Below are 23,097 nucleotides of genomic sequence, written 5' to 3'. Positions count from 1 at the left end.
GATGCTTCATTGCCTACAATAGAATTGGGACATTTAAGAAGAATGCACAATCTTTCCTTTGTGCGTATAGCCTTTATTTCGTTTGCCGAATAATTTGCATAGAGGCCATCGGAAGGAAATCGGATGGGAGGAGGCTATAGGCTACATAGCCTAAATACATGACATATTCTGTTGTATTTTTTTCACGTCGCTTTTCTGTTGTGACAGTGGTTTTAATTTATTAGGCCTAACATAGACCCTTCTCGCTAAATATATGTTCAGATTGTAGCATACATAGTGTGAGACACAGGTTATTGTGAGACAGAGATATATTCCCTACTACAGACTACACATAGTCCATAATTACAATGATGACAATTTAAATTCATATACATTATGAGACTGCCCCGCATAAATAAATGTCTGTCTGTCTATCTCTGTAGGCTATTAAGGGCTACATCCGGCTCGCTTATTTTACCCATGATCCCCCTACTGAACGAGATGGCCAGGCTAAGGCTACAGCGTAACCCTCCATGACTCTAGTTTCCGTGTATAACGCGCATCCATGATTAGCATTATGACTAATAGGCTGTATAAGAGCAGAGACGGATGGATACATAGCTTCAGACAGACGTGTGCAACGGAGTAGGTTGCCGTGGAGGCTGGACAGAATGAATGCAATAGGCTCCTATATGTATTCTCCTGAATAGTCATTGTGGTGGAACAGAGATAGGTGTGTGTGTGTTTATTTGCTGTCCAGTGAATGTGTGAAGTGTGTGTGTGTGTGTGTGAGAGAGAGTTGAGAGAGATAAGAGAGAGAGAGCAAGTGTGTGTGTGTTTGTGTGCATGTGTGTGTGTGTGCTTGTGTGTGTGTGTGTTTGTGTGCATGCGTGTGTGTATTTTGGAAAATATTGGTAGTGGAGGTTGATTAGACAGATTTTTTTTTCATCAAGTCAAATGCTTACAATGTGCAATACCTAAGCTACAGTAGTCGTCTTAATTATCTGGCCTGCTCTGTAAACAGCTGCTCCCAACTGGCTATGACAGATTTTATTTAGTAATTTCATCTGGTTTTGTGTCTGTACTGGCCACCCCATCATCTCACCTGGTCCACCCACATCTCAGAGAAGGGGTTCTCCACTTCCTCCTCTTTCGGCCTGGATTGTCTTTATGATGTCGGTTACTAACAAACTGTTCTCTAAAATCTGTTGCATTATTAGATGCAAGTATGAGGCTCTTTCATCTTGTCAATTACAATGATATAAGGTGTTTTAGGGACCCTCCTATGCCATATGATGGGATTGAGAGCCTTGAGAGTTGAATTGAAAAACAGTATAATTTCTCTCTTCTTGTTTTCTATCACCTTTTTCTCTATTTTCCAGCTGCTTCTCTCATCTGTCTGAAGACCACCCTGGGGCGTCCGAGGCCCTCCACTACACCTGCCCTCCCTCTTGCCCCTTCCCTAAACCCTTAGACACCCCCCATGGACTCCTCCTAAATTTGGGAACCTAACTGCACCCCACCCAAAGACACACACCACACCCCAAAGGTACCTCACAATTACCTAGGCTCTGTCACTCAGCCAGACTCACTGAGACAACCAATCAGTTGCTATTAGGACAAGCAGAGAGCCAATCAGGTGTTTGCCAGACACAGCAGAGCTATTCCTGTGGGAGCAATACATCCAAAGGAGCTAATTAGGTGAAGCCAGGAAGTAGAGATGAGGAAGTAGCAAGGTACAGAGTGACAAGCCGTTAACCGACCAAACACAGGCTTGTTAATGATGACTGTGACGTCTTATTCATAGAGAGGAGAGGTACAGAGGAGAGAGAAGAGTAACAGAGTGCCACCTTTCTGCTTGCCTGTCTACCAACCTCTCTCATGTAGTAACAGGAGAAAAGGACAAGGACACAAACAAAAGAGAGAGAGAGACCAAGGGCCAAAGCTAGGCAGAGAGAAAAAGAGAGAGAGAGACAAAAGAGAACAGAGTGCCAACACACCTTACCTCAGACAAACATACACACTTCCAAACATTCCGTGGGCCCCTTGAAGCAAATTCTCCCGGATCACTCCCACACTCTCTCCACCGACACCCACTAACTCTCAGCTAACACCCCACACACTCCAGTCCTCTCCCACACACTCTCCGGCCTCAAGATGATGTGCGAGGTGATGCCAACCATCTCTGAGGATGGGCGTGGCGGGAGTGGGGGAGGGCCTTCCTCTCCGGGAGGGAGTGGCGGGGGAATGGGAGGCGGTATGGGAGGAATGGGGGGTGGGTACGGGGGCAGAGGGGAGCCTCGGGGTGGAGGTGACGAGGGGGGCAGCACGGGGAACCTGGAGTCTCTGATGGTGAACATGCTGACTGAGAGGGAGAAGCTGCTGGACAGCATGAGGGAGACCCAGGACAGTCTGGGGACGGCCCAGCTTCGCCTCCGAGACCTGGGCCATGAGAAGGACTCCCTCTCGAGACAGCTGTCCATCGCCCTGCCACAGGTACACACAGGGGGAGGGAGGGTGTGTCTGTGTGCACGTTCGTGTGTTCGTGCTTGCGTGTGCACTTGCGTACGTGACTCCTGTGTGTGTGTGTTTCTTTGTGTGCATCCGTGCGTGCATGCTTGAGTTTTTGTGTGTGTGTGTCGTATGTGTGTTTACATGGTAAGTGTGAGATCTGGACAAAGAATCTATAGAGACCTTCCTGTTGCCTCGCTACAAACACATTGTGAGTGTGAAAAAGAGAGAGTGAGTGTACACAGTGCGTTCGGAAAGTATTCAGACCCCTTGACTTTGTTCACATTTTGTTACGTTACAGCCTTATTCTAAAATGGATTAAATACAAAAAATTCCTCATCAATCTACACACAATATCCCATAATGACAAAGTGAAAACAGATTTTTAGTAAAAAAAGAAAAAACTGAAATACCTTATTTACACCTGTCTATATAAGGTCCCACAGTTGACAGTGCATCTCAGAGCAAAAACCAAGCCATGAGGTCGAAGGAATTGTCCGTAGAGCTCTGAGACAGGATTGTATTGAGGCACAGATCTGGGGAAGGGTACCAAAACATTTCTGCAGCATTGAAGGTCCCCAAGAACACAGTGGCCTCTATCATTCTTAAATGGAAGAAGTTTGGAACCACCAAGACTCTTCCTAGAGCTGGCCGCCCGGCCAAACTGAGCAATCGGGGGAGAGGGGCCTTGGTCAGGGAGGTGACCAAGAACCCAATGGTCACTCTGACAGAGCTCCAGAGTTCCTCTGTGGAGATGGGAGAACCTTCCAGAAGGACAACAATCTCTGCAGCACTCCACCAATCAGGCCTTTATGGTAGAGTGGCCAGACGGAAGCTACTCCTCAGTAAAAGGCACATGACAGCCCGCTTGGAGTTTGCCAAAAGGCACCTAAAGGACTCTCAGACCATAAGAAACAAGATTCTCTGGACTGATAAAACCAAGATTGAACTCTTTGGCCTGAATGCCAAGAGTCACATCTGGAGGAAACCTGGCACCGTCCCTACGGTGATGGTGGTGGCAGCATCATGCTGTGGGGATGTTTTTCAGTGGCAGGGACTGGGAGACTAGTCCGGATCGAGGGAAAGATGAACGGAGCAAAGTACAGAGAGATCCTTGATGAAAACCTGCTCCAGAGCGCTCAGGACCTCAGAATGGGTCAAAGGTTCACCTTCCAACAGGACAACGACCCTAAGCACACAGCCAAGACTATGCAGGTGTAGCTTCGGGACAAGTCTCTGAATGTCCTTGAGTGGCCCAGCCAGAGCCCGGACTTGAACCCGATCTAACATGTTTGGATAGACCTGAAAATAGCTGTGCAGCGACACTCCCCATCCAACCTGACAGAGCTTGAGAGGATTTGCAAAGAAGAATGGGAAAAACTACCAAAATACAGGTGTGCCAAGCTTGAAGTGTCATACCCAAGAAGACTCGAGGCTGTAATAGCTGCCAAAGGTGCTTCAACAAAGTACTGAGTAAAGGGTCTGAATACTTATGTAAATGTGATATTTCAGTTTTTTATTTTTAATAAATTTGCTGAAATTGATAAAAACCTGTTTTTGCTTTGTCATTATGGGGTATTGTGTGTAGATTGATGAGGGAAAAAAACTATTTAATCAATTTTAGAATAAGGCTGTAACGTAACAAAATGTGGAAAAAGTCAAGGGGTCTGAATACTTTCCGAATTTACTGTAGCTATCTCTGTATTGTCACGTGTAATTGCACTCCATATGTTTCAGTAGCTGTGTGCCTGAGATAATGTACAGTCATTGCTAAATGGTCGTTTATGCTCAGACTTTAACATTATGGTTATGGTTTTATGTGGCTTCTCTTATCCATACTGAGCTATTGTGGGATCTACTGGACATACCAATGAGCTGTTCAGTTTTGTACTGAGTTGTTACATCTGTACTTATACCGTTATGTTCTTGTCTGTTCTAGTTGGGATGTGGTTGTTCCTGCTCATACTGACCACTTCTGATGCATATTGAGCAGGGCTGTGGCAGAATCATGACTTAGACATGATGACAGACTGTTACATATTATTGGCGGTTCCATTCGATTTAGTAAAGGACCTCTATAATACCCAGGCCAATATTAGCCCACATCCTTATGCCCGTGGAGTAATCATTCTAGTGTGACGGACTCCACTGAACATGCGAAGAGGACTCCATCTTGGATTTCTGACAGGCAGTCTCCCTGGATGCCTAAGTGGAGTGATGCGGTTTATTTTGTTAGAACCCATATTTTCTCTAAACTATTGGAAGGAATAACAGATGTGATAGGGCAGTGTGTTCTCACCGAGAATGACTGGACATTAAAGGGCCATATTACCTCACTGAGAGGGGGATCAATATGGTGCACACATCTGCAGACACACACATACACACGATGCGAGCAGCACAGAGCGCTGTGATAGATTCAACACTAGCGCTAGCAGCACAGAGCGCTGTGATAGATTCAACACTAGCGCTAGCAGCACAGAGCGCTGTGATAGATTCAACACTAGCGCTAGCAGCACAGAGCGCTGTGATAGATTCAACACTAGCGCTAGCAGCACAGAGCGCTGTGATAGATTCAACACTAGCAAGGTTCATTGAGTGCGTCTGCTCAGAGTGTGGCGCCACTGCCTAGAGAGAGAGGAGAGGGAGAGTGGAGAGAGACAGTTTGATGGAGAGAGATGGATGCAGAGTGAGAATAAGAGCATGGTACAGAGAGAACTGGTGGTATGAAACACACACACAGACTAACAAATCAGGCCAATTTGCATATTGCTGCATACTAATGATGGAGCTACTGGCGTCTATTCTAAGGTGTTCTGGGTTATCACATGGAGAGATAGAGATGGATGAAGGATTGTGAGGATGAGAGCGCAGTAGGCCTAGTGAGAGGATGAGAGGGAGAGATGGAGGCTCGGTACAGTCGAGAGACACCTTGAGGTAGTTTATGATCACATTGTGTCTTGGACTGGGGAGGGGGAGTGAAACAGGGAGAGAGAGAGAGAACTCTAGAGAGAGAAAGCATAGAATTGTGGGATATTGGTGCCAAAAGCTGTCTCAAACCATTTTCAGCTAGAATCAATCCCAGAATTTCAAGTTCCTATGGGTCTGCCGTGTGCCATCTGTACATGGCTCTCCCTTTTCTCCTGTCTTCTTTTTCCCTTTTCCCCTGTTCTCTTTTCCCCTTTTCCCCTGTCCTCTTTTTCCCTTTTCCCCTGTCCTCTTTTTCCCTTTTCCCCTGTCCTCTTTTTCCCTTTTCCCCTCTCCTCTTTTCCCCTTTTCCCCTGTCCTTTTTTTCCCTTTTTTCCTGTCCTCTTTTTCCCCTTTCCCCTGTCCTCTTTTTCCCTTTTCCCCTGTCCTCTTTTTCCCTTTTCCTGTCCTCTTTTTCCCTTTTTTCCTGTCCTCTTTTTCCCCTTTCCCCTGTCCTCGTTTTCCCTTTTCCCCTGTCCTCTTTTTCCCTTTTCCCCTGTCCTCTTTTTCCCTTTTCCCCTGTCCTCTTTTTCCCTTTTCCCCTGTCCTCTTTTTCCCTTTTCCCCTGTCCTCTTTTTCCCTTTTCCCCTGTCCTCTTTTTCCCTTTTCCCCTGTCCTCTTTTTCCCTTTTTCCCCTGTCCTCTTTTTCCCCTTTCCCCTGTCCTCTTTTTCCCTTTTCTCCTCAGTCTCCTCTATCAGTAGTTACCACTGATGTGCACACTGACAGCCCAGTCCCTAATATCACTGAACACAATAATCAACAGTGTTATGTTATAATGCTCCAGGGCATGTAGAATTACACCATATACTGTAAGAGCTGGACTAAGCACCACTGCCTCTCAGTGGCTTGTGGGAACGCCAGCCTTCACATGCTCCAGGACACAGGCGGTTGCATGCTTTTCCTTACTGTGACACTGATAGTGAATGTGTGTCATGGCTTGATCACGCACGGGTAAATTTAATCTAAGCCAAGATGGGCGACAGGACAGAGGATGGTACAGTGGCATATGTGGCTATATGTCAGCGTACACAACATGGCTGGCCACGCCACAACAGAATGGCCATGAGGTGTTCACTGGAGTGTTATGAACAACCCAGGCCAGGCCAGGAACATAGACATTATCTGCTCCCAGATATACATAGTTGGAAATTCAACGTCATACTATAGTCGACTCAGTTATGATAATGATGTTGATCATCTTCAACTTCCTGTTTTTATGTAAGGTGGCACTATTAATGGTGTTTGTGTGTCGCGGGGGGGTGTCAGTAGAGACTGGTGGGAGGAGCTATAGGAGGACAGGCTCATTGTAATGGCTGGAATGGAATATATGGAACGGAGTCAAACGTGGTTTCCATATCTTTGTGTATGATACCATTCCATCGATTCCATTCCAGCCAATACAATGAGCTCGTCCTCCAATAGCTCCTCCCACCAGCCTTCACTGGTGTGTGTGTGTGTGTGTCACACCAGTGTGTCACAGGTCTGTCATTAAAGGCTTGTTTGGTATTTACATATTTGGTATTTCTTGTTGAAGTGTTTTTGTTCTTAATTGTATCTTGTTGAGCTGTTCATGTTTGTAATTGTGCTGTATGTATGTGTGTTAATGTACTGTATATGATTATGGCTTCATGCAGTGTATTGTGAGTAACGCCGCCCCCTTGTGTCTCTGCAGGAGTTTGCAGTGCTGACCAAAGAGCTGAATGTCTGCCGGGAGCAGCTGCTGGAGAGAGAGGAGGAGATAGCAGAACTCAAAGCAGAGAGGAACAACACACGGGTTAGTCAATCTGTTTCTGTGTGTGTGTGTGTGTATGCGTGTGTGTGTGTGTGTGTGTGTGTGTGTGTGTGTGTGTGTGTGTGTGTAGAATTGTGGGCTTGAGTGTATGTCTTTGTGTCTGTTGATGTGTGTATGTCTATTCATGCATGCATATGTTTACGCTTGAGTATGTCTGTATACCTATATGTTATACAGTTCAGTTCATGTAGATCAGATCCTTATTCCAAGTGTCCCCTGCTCTCTGTGTGTCTAGCTGCTGCTGGAGCATCTGGAGTGCCTGGTGTCTCGTCATGAGCGCAGTCTGAGGATGACAGTGGTGAAGAGGCAGGCCCAGTCTCCAGCCGGGGTCTCCAGCGAGGTGGAGGTCCTCAAGGCCCTCAAGTCCCTGTTCGAACATCACAAAGCCCTGGACGAGAAGGTGTGTGTGTGTATGTGTGTGTGTGTGCATGTATGTGTGTGTGTGTTGCAAAGGGCTGGACAAGAAGGTTAGTCTGGGTGCTAAATGGAGGAGTGAGTGGGCTGGCTCCACAGGATTTCTTCTTAACCTTCTGTACTAACATCCACCTCTCTCTCCCCTTCCCTCCCACTCTCTTTCTCTCTTTCCGCTATCTCGTCTTTCTCTCCCCCTTTGTCTGTCTGGGACTTCCTTAGGTGCGAGAGAGGTTACGTGTGGCTCTGGAGCGAGTGACTCTTTTAGAGGAAGAGCTGGAGTCCTCCTCAAATGAGGTGAGTTATCCTCCTCTACTCATTCTCCTTTTCCTTTCCACTGATAAAGCATATTTTCTAAACCTTTCTGTTCTCCATCTCTACCTAGTGCCATTCCTTAAGAGACCAAATCAAAAGACGACAACAAGGCTTGGAAAATGGGAAAGAGGTGAGGGGATTTATGCTTTATTGGCTGAAGTAAATGTTGAAGTATTAGTGTCACATGTACTGCATATATAGTTTGCTTTGAGTTTAAGGAGTGACATCACATTTCCATATTTACATGATCTTGTATTTTCCTTGTCATTTTCCTCTCCTTCTTCCTTTTACAGCGGCTGCCCAATGGACCCTCCTCCATCCTGGATGATGGAGAGATTGACAGAGAGAGACAGAGAGAAACAGAGATAGAGCGGCAGAGAGCAGAGCTGGCCCAGCTGAAAGAAAGACTGGCCCTCATGTGCAGACAGGTGAGTGACAAATAGAGATAGAGAGAACTATTTATGTAATGTATTACACAGTTTTAGACATACTTACACCAGACTTACATGTGTTTTAAGGAATATGACTTTCATAGATGTGATACTGACCCAGATAGTGGCTTCTTGTGTGTAACTATTATGTCACCCTCCAGGTTGGGGAGATCGAGGAACAGCTGACTGCAGCTAGGAGGGAGGTGACCAAGTCAGAGGAAGCCAATCAGAAACTGCAGAGGGATGTGAAGGAGGTGAGCCATACTTCCCAATTGGTTGAAAATACACGTGTGTGTCAGCATCTCATTGTGCTAGAGAGAAGATATTTGTGTCTATTTTCCCTACTCTACTAGAGAAATGTAACAGTTTCCTATGGCAACAGAGCCATTTGCATACTTGGCAGCAATAATTGCTACTGTACTGTACTGTATGTGTGAGACTTGTAGCCATGGCGACAGTATCTCTAGTAAACAGGCAAGTGCATGGAAAGAAGCTGGCGCTGTCACTCACACAGCTGATTGGTGGCCTGGGGACTGGGATGAATTTTGGGGCTAGTAGTCCCAGAGCCACCCAGTCACCACACCCCCAACCTCCTCCTCCTCTCCCTTCCTCCTCCCTCCTCCCTCCCTCCCTCCCTCCTCCTCTCCCTCCCCCTCCTCCTCCTCCTTCCCTCCTCCTCCCCCTCCTCTCCCTCCTCCTCCTCCTCCTCCAGGACTTGTGCAATAATATCTGTCACTTGGCAGAGACGTGACTCCTCTGTCAACAACTTCCTTCAACTAACTATTATCATTCTTCAGCTACAGTAATAGTGGTTTAGCCCGCAGCGCCAAGTCCCTTTGATCATACCCAACTTTTATGTTATTTTCTCCCTCTCTTTCTGTTTCTCTCTTTTCCTCTGTCTGTCTGTCCCTCCCGCCTTCTCCTCTCTATCAGGCTCTATGTCAGAGAGAGGACATGGAGGAGAGAATAACTACCTTAGAACGCAGGTAAATACCACAGTCTATCCACCCCACTGAATACACCAAGGAGTGTCTCTGGCCATAGGCAATTTTGTCTGTTGTGTTCAGTTGTAGGACATTACCTTCAAGATACGTCTGCTGTATGTCATTGTGCTGTGTGCCTGCAGGTACCTGAGTGCCCAGAGGGAGGCGACGTCTCTCCACGACATTAAAGACAGGCTGGAGAATGACCTGGCCAGTAAAGACTCCCTCTACAGGCAGGTGGGTGAAATTACCTGCTTTCTCCTGGTTGTTTCTGCTAATGGGGAGGATTGGTGGTTTAGTGATGATAAAAGCTCTACATTTTGCATTCAGGGTTGATCATTATTTTTGTTACTGACTGTGAGGGTCAATTCCTTCTCCTCCTACTCGTCTTCCTCTCCCTTCCACCTCCTCCTCCTCCTCCTCCTTCTCCTCTTCCTCCTCCTCCTCTCCTGCAGAGTGAGGAGAAGAACAGGCAGCTCCAGGAGCGTCTAGACGATGCCAAGCAGAAGCTGCAGCAGACTCTACAGAGGGCCGAGACGCTGCCTGAGATAGAGGCCCAGCTCGCCCAGAGAGTGGCTGCACTCAACAAGGTACACCACCTCCACTACCTGTGTGTGTGTGTGTGCTTGCATGTGTACGTGTGCGCGTGCGTCAAATCAAATAAATATCCAATCAAAATATGAAATAGATAAATACCTGCTACGACCCCTGCATGATAATGGTTATGGCTTCACCACACTTCATCATACTATAAACCAAAGTAATTATAGTTCAGCCTCAGGTGCAGAACAAGTCAAGAGCTGTATGATAATTCATTGCTTGCATCACAAAACTGTCTCATAACAAATATGATTGTCAAGGAGATGTAAATATTTCAGTCATCAGCGTAACTTCCCAAAAAACCAATTATGTAGTACTTGTTGAGGCAAGATGGCTGAAATGTCACTCCAAATAAGATTAATGTACACTGACATCAGTGGAGGCTCCTCAGAGAAGGAAGGGGAGGACCATCCTCCTCTGTGAATTTCATAAAAAGAAAAATGGTAAAACATTTAAAAAGTTACCCTTTTTAGATAAAACTATACTAAATATAATCACGTCAACAAATACTTGATTAAAACACACTATTTTGCTATTAGATTCTACAGTAGCCTCAACAGCACTCTGTAGAGTAGCACCATGGTGTAGCCGGAGGACAGCTAGCTTCCGTTCTCCTCTGGGTACATTGACTTCAATACAAAACCTAGGAGGCTCATGATTCTCACCCCCTTCCATAGACTTACACAGTAATTATGACAAGAAGGACATCCTCCAACCTATCAGAGCTCTTGCAGCATGAACTGACATGTTGTCCACCCAATCAAAGGATCAGAGAATGAATCTAGTACTGAAAGCATAAACTACATCTAGCTAGCACTGCAGTGCATAAATGTGGTGAGTAGTTGACTCAAAGAGAGAGAAAGACAATAGTTTAACAGTTTTGAACAAATGTGTTTATTCCAAAATGAAGGAGAAGCAAGAGAGAGAGAGAGAGAGATTGTCACTTTTCACTTTCAGTTTCACTTACTTAGCTAGCAAATGCAGCTAGCTAGTTTAGCCTACTCAAACACCCTGCTCAAACAGAGGGATGCTATGTTAGCTAGCTGGCAATGACTATCCAACACAACACTGGAACTCTTCCAAGTCATGGTAAGCTTTTACTAATTTATTGCCACCGGGGCCCGCCGGTGTAACTGCTTACTGACTGTACACTGTAACGTTACTAATTTGTAGCGGGTTTACTAACGCGTTAGCTAATACAACTAACGCGTTAGTTGTATTAGCTATGTTGACTATGACGTTACTTTAGCTAATATGGTGACAACGATATAGGGTATGTGTAGTGGTTATGATATGGTTTGGCTTGGAAAAAAAATTCCCCACCTGGTCACATACAGCTGATGTGTTGTGCATTCAAGTCCACAAGCGAAGGGACAAGGTGAGAGGAGGAGAGTGCATAGATGCGAGAAGGAATACGACGTGGCTGCTATGAAAGTGAACTGTGTTTATGCATGATCAGGGGTGTATTCATTCCGCCGATTCTGTTGAAAAATGTTTCTTAAACGGAAGCAAACTGAATAAAACGGGGATGAACATACCTGAATTTGTCCAATAGAAACTCTTGTTTGCAACTGTTGGACTAATGATTACACTCTATATCAGCTAGATGCAGGCAAGAGTGAGCAAGGCGGTATTGAATGTGTCACTGTCTTACCATGTGTCACTCAAATCTTTCTCTCAACCTGTGTGCACCTACTTTGTAAACTTTCATTCATAGGCTAAGTTGTACCTCATGATGGTTATAGGGAAAATTAGATTATCCTACTGTGTTTGACTATGATCTGCACAGACAGGGGATCACTTTCATCAAAAGGTTGACCCAACCCAAGGTTGCTCAATCATCATTCCTTTATGTTCTAATAACATTCTGACATGGTGACTCCCCACCCTCCTCCTCTTGCATCACAGGCTGAGGAGCGTCATGGTAACTTTGAGGAGCGACTGCGACAGATGGAGGCGCAGTTAGAGGAGAAGAATCAGGAGTTACAGAGGGTGAGTCATGCTCACGCTCCCTTTTTCTTTTTCTCCCTTCCACCCCCTCTTTCAAACCATTCCTTTATCACTCTTTACTCTACAATGGCATACTAATTTTCTAAACCCTCTATTTGACAGTCTGCACTCAGATCCCAATCTCCTTATCTTTCACTCAGTCAAGCAGAATGGTTGCTGTTCACTCTCCGCCCACCCTCGCTTCCACCCTCTCTCCTATTTTACTCTCTCCCTGCCTCAGGGCAGGCGAGGCACACAGAGTTTCCCAACTGGAGAGGCCTTGTCCAAGATGGCAGCAGGACCAACAGTAGAAACAATAACAGACATGAAAAGACCACTATTTAGCTCCCTAATCTCTCTCTTTTCTCTCTCCCCCTTCTTTCTTTCTCTCTCTCTCTCTCTATCTCTCTCTCTGCCTCTCTCTCTCTCTCTCTCTCTCTCTCTCTCTCTCACTCTCTCTCTCCCCTAGGCGAGGCAGAGGGAGAGGATGAATGATGAACACAACAAGCGTCTGTCTGACACGGTGGACAAGCTGCTGTCTGAGTCTAACGAAAGGCTTCAGCTCCATCTCAAGGAGAGGATGGCTGCCCTGGAGGACAAGGTACTACTTACCGGCCCACTCACACTTTTTCAAACTTAGCATAGTTCCCACTCAAAACAGTCAACACTACAACCAAAACCCATACCCCTTCTCTTCACACTCACCTGAGTTCCCACTCAAAACAGTCAACACAATCCTCTTCATCCAGTTTCTATTCAAGACTGTTGTCACTTCAATATTAAAACCCACTCTGGCTCTAAACAGCTACTAAGGAATACAGCTCGGACCTCATGTCATTGATAATGTGTAATTAATATGTTATTACACATATATTGTTGTTATGCAGTAGGCTTAATAAAGTTTTGAATGGTGATCCTTTCAGAATGCTCTCTCTGAGGAACTTTCTAACATGAAGAAGATCCAGGACGACCTTCTAGCAAACAAGGTATATCAAGAGATAATTCCTTTTTTACTTGCTTTTATTAAATATTTCAATTGTATTAACATATTATCTCTTTCTGTCCCTGTTTCAGGACCAGCTGATAGCCGAGCTGGAGAGGATTCAGCTGGAGTTGGACCAGCTCAGACTGAGACCCGGGGGGTCCTGCTATTCCAGGTCAGCCTCCCTCCCTCCCTCCCTCCCTCCCTCCCTCCCTCCCTCCCGCCCTCCCTCCCTCCCTCCCTCCCTCTACACACCTCCAACACACCTCCTACAGCTGCTGCCTATGAATGTGGCTGGCAGTATTGTAACCAAGTAGTAGAAGTGGTTTGCAGTGTTAAACACTTCCTATAACCTCTCTCTCCTATTTTCAGTATAGAGATAGGGCTATACATTCAGGTGTGGCCTATACATATGGAGCAGAGAGGTTGGATGAATATACATTCCAGTTATCTCTCCCACTCACTGTCTATATTGGTCTATCTTTCCCCTCCCTCCCTCCCTCTCTCTCTCTCTCTCTCTCTCTCTCTCTCTCTCTCTCTCTCTCTCTCTCTCTCTCTCTCTCTCTCTCTCTCTCTCTCTCTCTCTCTCTCTCTCTCTCTCTCTCTCTCTCTCTCTCTCTCTCTCTCTCTCTCTCTCTCTCTCTCTCTCTCTCTCTCTCTCTCTCTCTCTCTCTCTCTCTCTCTCTCTCTCTCTCTCAGGTCTCTCCCAGGCAGTGCTCTGGAGCTGAGGTACTCCCACGGGGGCGGCTCCCTCCCCATGGGCTCCACCGCTCACTTGGATCACTACGGTAATGCCAACACCGTGGCCGTGGTCAGGCGGACTCACCGCGGACGCTGGAGCACAGCCCGGGAGGACACCAGCAAGGTCAGAGGTCACATGATCGCATGCTCACCTTTGACCTGTCTAATATTCATAATGATATAGTCACATTGACTTACACTTAACACATCTATTCATTGGATGTTGTCTGTCCATTTGGGAATTAAACCCACAATTGTTATGTTGCAAGCATCACAACCCAACAAACTGAACCTTCTCTGTGTGTATGTGTGTGTGTGCCTGTGTGCATGCTTGCGTGTGTGTGTGTTTGTGCGTGTGTGTATGTATGCAGTACGGGGACTGGGACAGTGGGTCAGCGCTGCTGAGGACCGGGTTTGAGGGGGGTGTGGACCACGGTTGCTCTGACGATGAGGACGACAGAGAGACGCTGTTTGGCTCGGAGCTGCTGTCTCCCAGCGGACAGACTGACGTACAAACACTGGCCATCATGCTGCAGGAACAACTAGAGGCAATCAACAAGGAGATCAAGTAAGGGAGGAGGAGGGATGCAGGTAGAGGGGTGCTGTGATTGTGTACAAGCAGTTTAGGTCAAATACAGGTTTCTTTTCATTTTCTCCTAGAGGCTTCATTATGTTGATGTACTGTTCATTCATTGGACTCCTCTATTCTTATCTTCAGTCTTTCACCCACACCCTGACACGCTCCTCCATTTCCCCTGTCTTTCTCTCTCTTCCCTTTTCACTTTCCTCTGTTTACCCTCTCTCTCTCTCTCTCTCTCTCTCTCTCTCTCTCTCTCTCTCTCTCTCTCTCTCTCTCTCTCTCTCTCTCTCTCTCTCTCTCTCTCTCTCTCTCTCTCTCTCTCTCTCTCTCTCTCTCTCTCTCTCCCCCTCTCTCACTCTCCCTCCCTCTTTCCCTACCTCTCCCCTTCTCTCTGTCAGGTTGATCCAGGAAGAGAAGGAGAGTACAGAGTTGCGGGCGGAGGAGATCGAGAGCAGGGTCAGCAGTGTGGCTCTGGACGGTTCCCCCATCCCCCCCTCCTCCCTAGGGAGGGACAGTCTGGGACGCGGCTTCATCCCTCAATCCCTCACCTCCTCCACCCTGGCCTCCCCTTCTCCCCCCAGTTCTGGGGTCTCCACCCCTCGCCTGCCCCACTCCCCTCACCGCGAGACAGATAGACAGGTATAGCTGCTCTGTCTGTGTGTGTGTCTGTGTGTGTGTGTATACATGCGTGCGTACATACTGTATAAGGCCCCTAAACGTGTTCCAACTTTCCCCTCCAGAACAACAAAGAGGATGATAGGTCCCTTGCCCTTCTTGACTCCACCCCTCCACCCACCCCTCGAGCGCTGCGACTAGACAGGATGACCCTCACCCACCCAGGGGCCATGATGGACGACCCCAGGGAATTCCGCAGGTATGACAGCCAATCATCATCGAGGAAACCCTGTAGTGCTCGTATGGTTCGTTCCTTCCCTGTTTCTCTTATTCCTTCTGTCTCTTCTGTCTGTCAGTCTGTCAGCAGATGGCAGTAGTTCCAACAGCAGTCAGGACTCTCTCCACAAAGCCAGTAAAAAGAAAAGCATCAAGTCTTCCATCGGACGCCTTTTTGGGAAGAAGGAAAAAGGAAGGATGGGCCCGGCTGGGCGAGAGTCTGCCTCTCTAGGTGAGAGAAAATTTAAATTATACTGGAAAAACTACATAACCCATGACTTTGCTTTAAATGTGTTTGAACTGCAACAGGTCAAAGTCCACCTGGTGTTGACGCCCATGTTTGTAGTCTTTGTAACCCCTGACCCCCTGTGTCTCTCAGCCTCTACGCCTTCTGAGGACCTGGGTACTGGGGATTCTATGGGACTGACCAAGGGGAGCATGACAGGAACTGTTGACAACCGCCGCAGCAAAAAGAAGTGAGTCTCAGGGAATATCACCCTCCTATTCATTTCTCTCCTGGTGTCATTTCTCTTTCCTGTTCCTCTCCTTTTCTTCCTCTCTTTCAGAAATCACTTTTGGTTTTATGCTTATTCAACCTTTGTTTCCCCCGGTCTCTTTCTCCCAGACATGAGCTGCTGGAGGAGGCATGTCGACAGGGTCTTCCCTTTGCATCCTGGGACGGACCCACTGTGGTCTCCTGGTTAGAGGTAGATGTTTGATAGATAGATGGGAAACCTTTTATAGCCATATAAACCTTCACAATCAGTACATTCTAGCCAATCTGTTTCTAGCTCACCTCTTTCCCTCACTACTCCAGCTGTGGGTGGGCATGCCAGCGTGGTACGTGGCAGCCTGTCGTGCCAATGTAAAGAGTGGTGCCATCATGGCCAACCTGTCTGACACGGAGATCCAGAGGGAGATTGGCATCAGTAACCCCCTGCACCGCCTCAAACTGAGACTGGCCATCCAGGAGATGGTGTCCCTCACCAGCCCCTCTGCCCCAGCCAGCAATCGCTCTGTTAGTAGTTTCACTAGTACACACTCACAGAACACAAACCGTGTAGACACAATTATAGAGGTACACATGATACTATATTGATATACACACATATACGTACAGGTAACTGCCAAAATAAAGGAAACACCAACATAAAGTGTCTTAATAGGGCATTGGGCCACCACGAGCCAGAACAGCTTCAATGCACCTTGGCATAGAGTCTACAAGTGTCTGGAACTCTATTGGAGGGATGCGACACCATTCTTCCACGAGAAATTCCATCATTTGGTGTTTTGTTGATGGTGGTGGAAAACGCTGTCTCAGGCGCCGCTCCAAAATCTCCCATAAGTGTTCAATTGGGTTGAGATCTGGTGACTGAGACAGCCATGGCATATGGCTTACATCATTTTCATGCTCATCAAACTATTCAGTGACCACTCGTGCCCTGTGGATGGGGGCATTGTCATCCTATGGGGGCATAGCCATGGTAGCCAAAATACTGGCCAAAATAATGGCCTGCGCAACATTTTTATACATGACCCTAAGCATGAAGCGATGTTAATTGCTTAATTAACTCAGGAACCACACCTGTGTGGTAGCACCTGCTTTCAATATACGTTGTATCCCTCATTTACGCAAGTGTTTACATTATTTTGGTAGTTACCTGTATATGCACGTTTACATTATATGTGCAGAGATTAACATAAAAATGTTACATGCATTCACAGCAGACTCATCAACACAAACAAAATGGCAACTTTTTTGTTTTTCTGATGATCATGTTTTCTTTCTTTCCTGTCTTGTGACCACAGTCGACCAGTAACGTGTGGATGACCCATGCTGAGATGGAGTCGTTAAACGCAGCCACCAAACCGGTAAGTATGTTTGTCCTGTTATGTTAATGTCTCAACATTTTGTTACGTTACAGCCTTATTCTAAAATTGATTTTTTTTTTTATAATCCACAATCCACAGTGCATTCGGAAAGTATTCAGACCCCTTCACTTTTTCCACATTTTGTTACGTTACAGCCTTATTCTAAATGTATTTTATTTTTTAATTGAATGACAAATCGAAAACAGGTTATTAGAAATGTTTGCAAATGTATTTAAAATAAAAAACAGAAATACCTTATTTACATAAGTATTCAGACCCTTTGCTATGAGACTCGAAATTGAGCTCAGGTGCATCCTGTTTCCATTGATCATCCTTGAGATGTTTCTACAACTTGATTGGAGTCCACCTATGGTAAATGTAATTGATTGGACAATGATTTCGAAAGGCACCCGCCTGTCTATATAAGGTCCCACAGTTGACAGTGCATGTCAAAGCAAAAACCAATCCATGAAGTCGAAGGAATTGTCTGTAGAGCTCCGAGACAGGATTGTGTCGAGGCACAGATCTGGGGAAGGGTACCAAAACATTTCTACAGCATTGAAGGTCCCCAAGAACACAGTGGCATCCATCATTCTTAAATGGAAGAAGTTTGGAACCACCAAGACTCTTCCTAGAGCTGGCCGCCCGGCCAAACAGAGCAATCCGGGGAGAAGGGCCTTCGTCAGGACTCTAGAGTTCCTCTGTGGATATGGCAGAACCTTCCAGAAGGACAACCATCTCTGCAGCACTCCACCAATCAGGCCTTTATGGTAGAGTGGCCAGACGGAAGCCACTCCTCAGTAAAAGGCACATGACAGCCCACATGGAGTTTGCCAAAAGGCACCTAAAGGACTCCCGACCATGAGAAACAAGAATCTCTGGTCTGATGAAACCAAGAATGAACTCTTTGGCCTGAATGCCAAGCGTCACGTCTGGAGGAAACCTGGCACCATCCCTACTGTGAAGCATGGTGGTGGCTGCATCATGCTGTGGGATGTTTTTCAGCTGCAGGGACTGGGAGACTAGTCAGGATCAAGGGAAAGACGAACGGAGCAAAGTACAGAGAGATCCTTGATGAAAACCTGCTCCAGAGCGCTCAGACTGGAGCGAAGGTTCACCTTCCAACAGGACAACAACCCTAAGCACACAGCCAAGACAATGCAGGAGTGGCTTCGAGACAAGTCTCTGAATGTCTTTGAGTGGCCCAGCCAGAGCCCGGACTTGAACCCGATCGAACATCTCTGGAGAGACCTGAAAATAGCTATGCAGCGACGTACCCCATCCAACCTGACAGAGCTCTGCAGAGAAGAATGTGAGAAACTCCCCAAGCTTGTAGTGTCATACCCAAGAAGACTTGAGGCTGTAATCGCTACCAAAGGTGCTTGAACAAAGTACTGAGTAAAGGGTCTGAATACTTATGTACATGTGATATTTCAGTTTTTTATTTCTAATAACCTGTTTTTGATTTGTCATTGACAAAATGTGGAAAAAGGGGTCTGAATACTTTCCGAATGCAGTTGAAGTCGGAAGTTTACATACACCTTAGCCAAATACATTTAAACTCTGTTTTTCACAATTCCTGACATTTAATCCTAGTAAAAATTCCCTGTCTTAGGTTAGTTAGGATCACCACTTTATTTTAAGAATGTGAAATGTCAGAATAATAGTATAGAGAATGATTTATATCAGCTTTTATTTCTTTCATCACATTCCCAGTGGGTCAGAAGTTTACATACACTCAATTAGTATTTGGCAGCATTGCCTTTAAATTGTTTAACTTGGGTCAAACGTTTCGGGTAGCCTTCCACAAGCTTCCTACAATAAGTTGGGTGAATTTTGGCCCATTCCTCCTGACAGAGCTCGTCTAACTGAGTCAGGTTTGTAGGCCTCCTTGCTCGCTTACGGTTTTTCAGTTATGCCCACACATTTTCTATAGGATTGAGGTCAGGGCTTTGTGATGGCCACTCCAATACCTTAACTTTGTTGTCCTTAAGCCATTTTGCCACAACTTTGGAAGTATGCTTGGGGTCATTGTCCATTTGGAAGACCCATTTGCGACCAAGCTTTAACTTCTTGACTGATATCTTGAGATGTTGCTTCAATATATCCACATAATTTTCCTTCCTCATGATGCCATCTATTTTGTGAAGTGCACCAGTCCCTCCTGCAGCAAAGCACCCCCACATCATGATGCTGCCACCCCTGTGCTTCACAGTTGGGATGGTGTTCTTCGGCTTGCAAGCGACTCCCTTTTTCCTCCAAACATAACAATGGTCATTATGGCCAAACAGTTCTATTTTTATTTCATCAGACCAGAGGACATTTCCCCTAAAAGTATGATCTTTGTCCCCATGTGCAGTTGCAAACCGTAGTCTGGCTTTTTTATGGTAGTTTTGGAGCAGTAGCTTCTTCCTTGCTGGTCGGCCTTTCAGGTTATGTCGATATAGGACTAGTTTTACTGTGGATATATATACTTTTGTACCTGTTTCCTCCAGCATCTTCACAAGGCCCTTTGCTGTTGTTCTGGGATTGATTTGCACTTTTCGCACCGAAGTACGTTAATCTCTAGGAGACAGAACGCGTCTCCTTCCTGAGCGGTATGACGGCTGCGTGGTCCCATGGTGTTTATACTTGCGTACTATTGTTTGTACAGATGAATGTGGTACCTTCAGGCGTTTGGAAATTGCTCCCAAGGATGAACCAGACTTGTGGAGGTCCCCAAAAAAATTTCTGAGGTCTTGGCTGATTTATTTTGATTTTCCAATGATGTCGAGCAAAGAGTCACTGAGTTTGAAGGTAGGCCTTGAAATACATCCACAGGTACACCTCCAATTTACTCAAATTATGTCAATTAGCCTATCAGAAGCTTCTAAAGCCATGACATCATTTTCTGGAATTTTCCAAGCTGTTTAAAGGCACAGACAATTTAGTGTATGTAAACTGGAATTGTGATACAGTGAATCATAAATTAAATAATCTGTATGTAAACAGTTGTTGGAAAAATTACTTGTGTCATGATCAAAGTAGATGTCCTAACCGACTTGCCAAAACTATAGTTTGTTAACAAGAAATTTGTGGAGGGGTTGAAAAACAAGTTTTAATGACTCCAACCTAAGTGTATGTAAACTTCCGACTTCAACTGTATATATTGCTCTACAGTTATAACTTATACTGCTCAGTTAGGAGTCAAACTCTCTCTCTCTCTCTCTCCCTCCCTCTCTCTCTCTCTCTCTCTCTCTCTCTCTCTCTCTCGTTCTGTGTTTGTGGGACTACTATGCCTTAGTGTTGAGCATCTTCTTCTCTCCCTCTAATCTCTAGTTTCTGTTTCTGTGTAAACTGCTTCACACTAATGACCCGTTCACTAACACACTGTTCCTCCCTTGGTCTTCTCCTTCCTGTTTACCCTCTTCTCCCCTCCTCCCTCTGCTTTTCCTCCATCCATCTGTCTTCCCTGCTCCCCTATCCTGCTCTGCCTCTGTTCTCTCGCTCTATCTGCCCATGTCTCTCTCTCTCCTTTCTATCTGCTGCATCTAAGGAGCTGAAAGAGATTAGCTGGGATCAGGTAAGGAATGGAAGCACTGTGTTCAATATCATCAACATATAACACACTAATTACACTATTGTATGTGGCCATTGAAATACAAATTATCAATACAGAAAAGTACTATAAGTAATAATTGAGCTACACCACAAACAAATGAGACACTAGTGAAGGAGTCCTCTTCTGCCTCTCAGATCCTGGCTTATGGGGATATGAACCATGAGTGGGTGGGTAATGACTGGCTGCCCAGCCTGGGTCTGCCCCAGTACCGCTCCTATTTCATGGAGTCCCTGGTGGATGCCCGCATGCTGGACCACCTGACCAAGAAGGAGCTGAGGGGACAGCTCAAAATGGTGGACAGCTTCCATAGGTACGTACGGCTTGCTCGTCTGTCTGTCTGTCTGTCTGTCTGTCTGCCTCGCTCTCGCTCTCTCGCTCTCTCACTCTCTCACTCTCTCGCTCTCTTTCTGTTGCTGTTATTAACATCGGCACCTGGGTGGGTAGGCGTTTTCTGCCTCAAGGGGGTGGTGAAAAGCAAATAGACAAATTCCAGTTTCTGCAAATGAACAATGAAGTCTTCTTCTGTAACTGTCTCCCACTCCCACTATTCACTCACTGCCTTTCCTTTTCTGTCCTTCATTGTTTCTCTCCCTTTCTCTGTTGACACTCTCGCTCTCTGGTGTGTGTGTTCGTGGCATGGGAAACATGCAGGTGTTAAAGGATATGTTGAAACATTTCCTGCTGTTGTGACACTCACTCTGCAGGTGTGTCTCCAGGCCTTCTCAGGGTCAAAGACACCGGAGTGCTCTAATACTTTCTCTGAGTACAGGTGAGAGTCAGTCGACCATGCCCTCTATTAACCTTTTGACCTCTCTTGACCTTTCTCAGGGTTAGTTTACATTATGGCATAATGTGCCTGAAGCGCTTGAACTACGACCGCAAAGAGCTAGAGAGGAGGAGAGAAGACAGCCAGCACCAGAACAAAGGTGAGTTCCTCCTCTCTGACATTATATCCTCTGTTCCAATTCAGTGCTTCTCATTCACCCATCCATCCATCCATCCATCCACCCATCCATCCATCCATCCATCCATCCATCCATCCACCCATCCATCCATCCATCCAATCCTCCATTCAGTAACAATCAAAGCCTTGATTGATGATTATGATTAAGGTTAGTAGAATCAGGTGTTTCACTGCTTGGCTTGAGCAAAAGTCTGCACCCACACTGGCCCTCTTAGTGTAAGATCCAGTCATCCTGTGGGTTTCTCTGCATGAGAATGTCAGGTGTTCTGATGTTTTCTGACAGATGCCTTCGTCCCACTACCCCTCTGTGTAGATGTGATGGTGTGGTCCAACGAGCGTGTGATGTGCTGGGTGCAGAACATCGGGCTGAAGGAGTACGCTGACAACCTGACAGAGAGCGGGGTCCATGGGGCTCTCCTGGCTCTGGACGACACCTTCGACTACACCGACTTGGCCCTGCTGCTGCAGATACCCAATCAGAACACACAGGTACACCCATCTAACCAATCAGAACACACAGGTACACCCATCTAACCAATCAGAACACACAGGTAATCACCCGTCTAACCAATCAAAACACACAGGTACTTACCAGCCTCACCCATCTAACCAATCAGAACACACAGGTACTCACCCATCTAACCAATCAGAATACACAGGCATGCACCAGCCTCACCCCACCCACTAATCAGAAATGTAAACGCACAGGTGAAACTGATCACGTCACTCATTAGAAGTGTTTGGACGCCTTCCCCAGCTCAGATGTTGCATGCAACAACCGATGGTTGTGTGCCATGTCATCGGTTATGTCGTCGGGGACCAGATTGCTATATTGAGTGGCGCAGCGGTCTAAGGCACTGCATCTTAGTGCTAGAGGCATCACTACAGACCCTGGTTCGATTCCAGGCTGTATCACATCCGGCCTTGATTGGGAGTCCCATAGGGCGGCGCACAATTGGCCCAGCTTCGTCCGGGTTTGGCCGGTGTGGGCCGTCATTGTAAATAAGAATTTGTTCTTAACTGACTTGCCTAGTTAAATAAAGGTTCAATAAAATAAAAATATTTATGATGTGGATAGCAGATACTTCAAATCAAAATAAAATAGATGTTTATTGGTCACATACACAGATTTGCAGGTGCAGCGAAATGCTTTTCACACTTAAAATACCTATCCAGGCATTGTAAGATATGTCATGCGTCAGCAAAGCCTGGGAAGAGAAACGCGCCCATAAACTGGTTTCTTACTGCACCTGTATCTCAGTAACATCATCCCCAGGCTAACTGCTAGCTGGTGGATGACAGTTGTATCTCAGTAACATCATCCCCAGGCTAACTGCTAGCTGGTGGATGACAGTTGTATCTCAGTAACATCATCCCCAGGCTAACTGCTAGCTGGTGGATGACCGTTGTATCTCAGTAACATCATCCCCAGGCTAACTGCTGGCTGGTGGATGACGGTTGTATCTCAGTAACATCATCCCCAGGCT

At 46.2% G+C, this 23,097-nt stretch overlaps 1 protein-coding gene across 2 annotated transcripts in view; it reads left to right on the top strand.

Annotated features, from left to right (window-relative positions):
- LOC121568910 (liprin-alpha-3-like) overlaps positions 1 to 23,097 on the top strand; it is a 28,741-nt gene that overhangs the window by 438 nt on the left and 5,206 nt on the right. For both annotated transcript variants that reach the window (XM_045213438.1, XM_045213439.1), the window contains exons 2-28: positions 1,362 to 2,475; positions 7,131 to 7,232; positions 7,486 to 7,650; positions 7,884 to 7,958; positions 8,047 to 8,106; positions 8,270 to 8,404; positions 8,569 to 8,661; positions 9,341 to 9,393; positions 9,534 to 9,627; positions 9,846 to 9,980; positions 11,899 to 11,982; positions 12,449 to 12,580; positions 12,903 to 12,965; positions 13,054 to 13,136; positions 13,661 to 13,826; positions 14,074 to 14,270; positions 14,681 to 14,921; positions 15,023 to 15,156; positions 15,254 to 15,405; positions 15,553 to 15,649; positions 15,799 to 15,880; positions 15,991 to 16,191; positions 16,983 to 17,045; positions 20,581 to 20,607; positions 20,781 to 20,956; positions 21,475 to 21,572; positions 21,924 to 22,099. In XM_045213438.1, the coding sequence (XP_045069373.1) occupies positions 2,137 to 2,475; positions 7,131 to 7,232; positions 7,486 to 7,650; positions 7,884 to 7,958; positions 8,047 to 8,106; positions 8,270 to 8,404; positions 8,569 to 8,661; positions 9,341 to 9,393; positions 9,534 to 9,627; positions 9,846 to 9,980; positions 11,899 to 11,982; positions 12,449 to 12,580; positions 12,903 to 12,965; positions 13,054 to 13,136; positions 13,661 to 13,826; positions 14,074 to 14,270; positions 14,681 to 14,921; positions 15,023 to 15,156; positions 15,254 to 15,405; positions 15,553 to 15,649; positions 15,799 to 15,880; positions 15,991 to 16,191; positions 16,983 to 17,045; positions 20,581 to 20,607; positions 20,781 to 20,956; positions 21,475 to 21,572; positions 21,924 to 22,099 (3,423 nt within the window). In that variant the 5' untranslated portion in view covers positions 1,362 to 2,136. The remainder of the gene's footprint in view (positions 1 to 1,361; positions 2,476 to 7,130; positions 7,233 to 7,485; positions 7,651 to 7,883; positions 7,959 to 8,046; positions 8,107 to 8,269; positions 8,405 to 8,568; positions 8,662 to 9,340; positions 9,394 to 9,533; positions 9,628 to 9,845; positions 9,981 to 11,898; positions 11,983 to 12,448; positions 12,581 to 12,902; positions 12,966 to 13,053; positions 13,137 to 13,660; positions 13,827 to 14,073; positions 14,271 to 14,680; positions 14,922 to 15,022; positions 15,157 to 15,253; positions 15,406 to 15,552; positions 15,650 to 15,798; positions 15,881 to 15,990; positions 16,192 to 16,982; positions 17,046 to 20,580; positions 20,608 to 20,780; positions 20,957 to 21,474; positions 21,573 to 21,923; positions 22,100 to 23,097) is intronic.

This window comes from Coregonus clupeaformis, unplaced genomic scaffold (assembly GCF_020615455.1).
Source record: "Coregonus clupeaformis isolate EN_2021a unplaced genomic scaffold, ASM2061545v1 scaf0112, whole genome shotgun sequence".
Classification (NCBI taxonomy): Eukaryota; Metazoa; Chordata; class Actinopteri; order Salmoniformes; family Salmonidae; genus Coregonus; species Coregonus clupeaformis.
The sequence above is the reverse complement of the archived record's forward strand: the minus strand, read 5'-3'. Positions and strand labels throughout refer to the sequence as shown.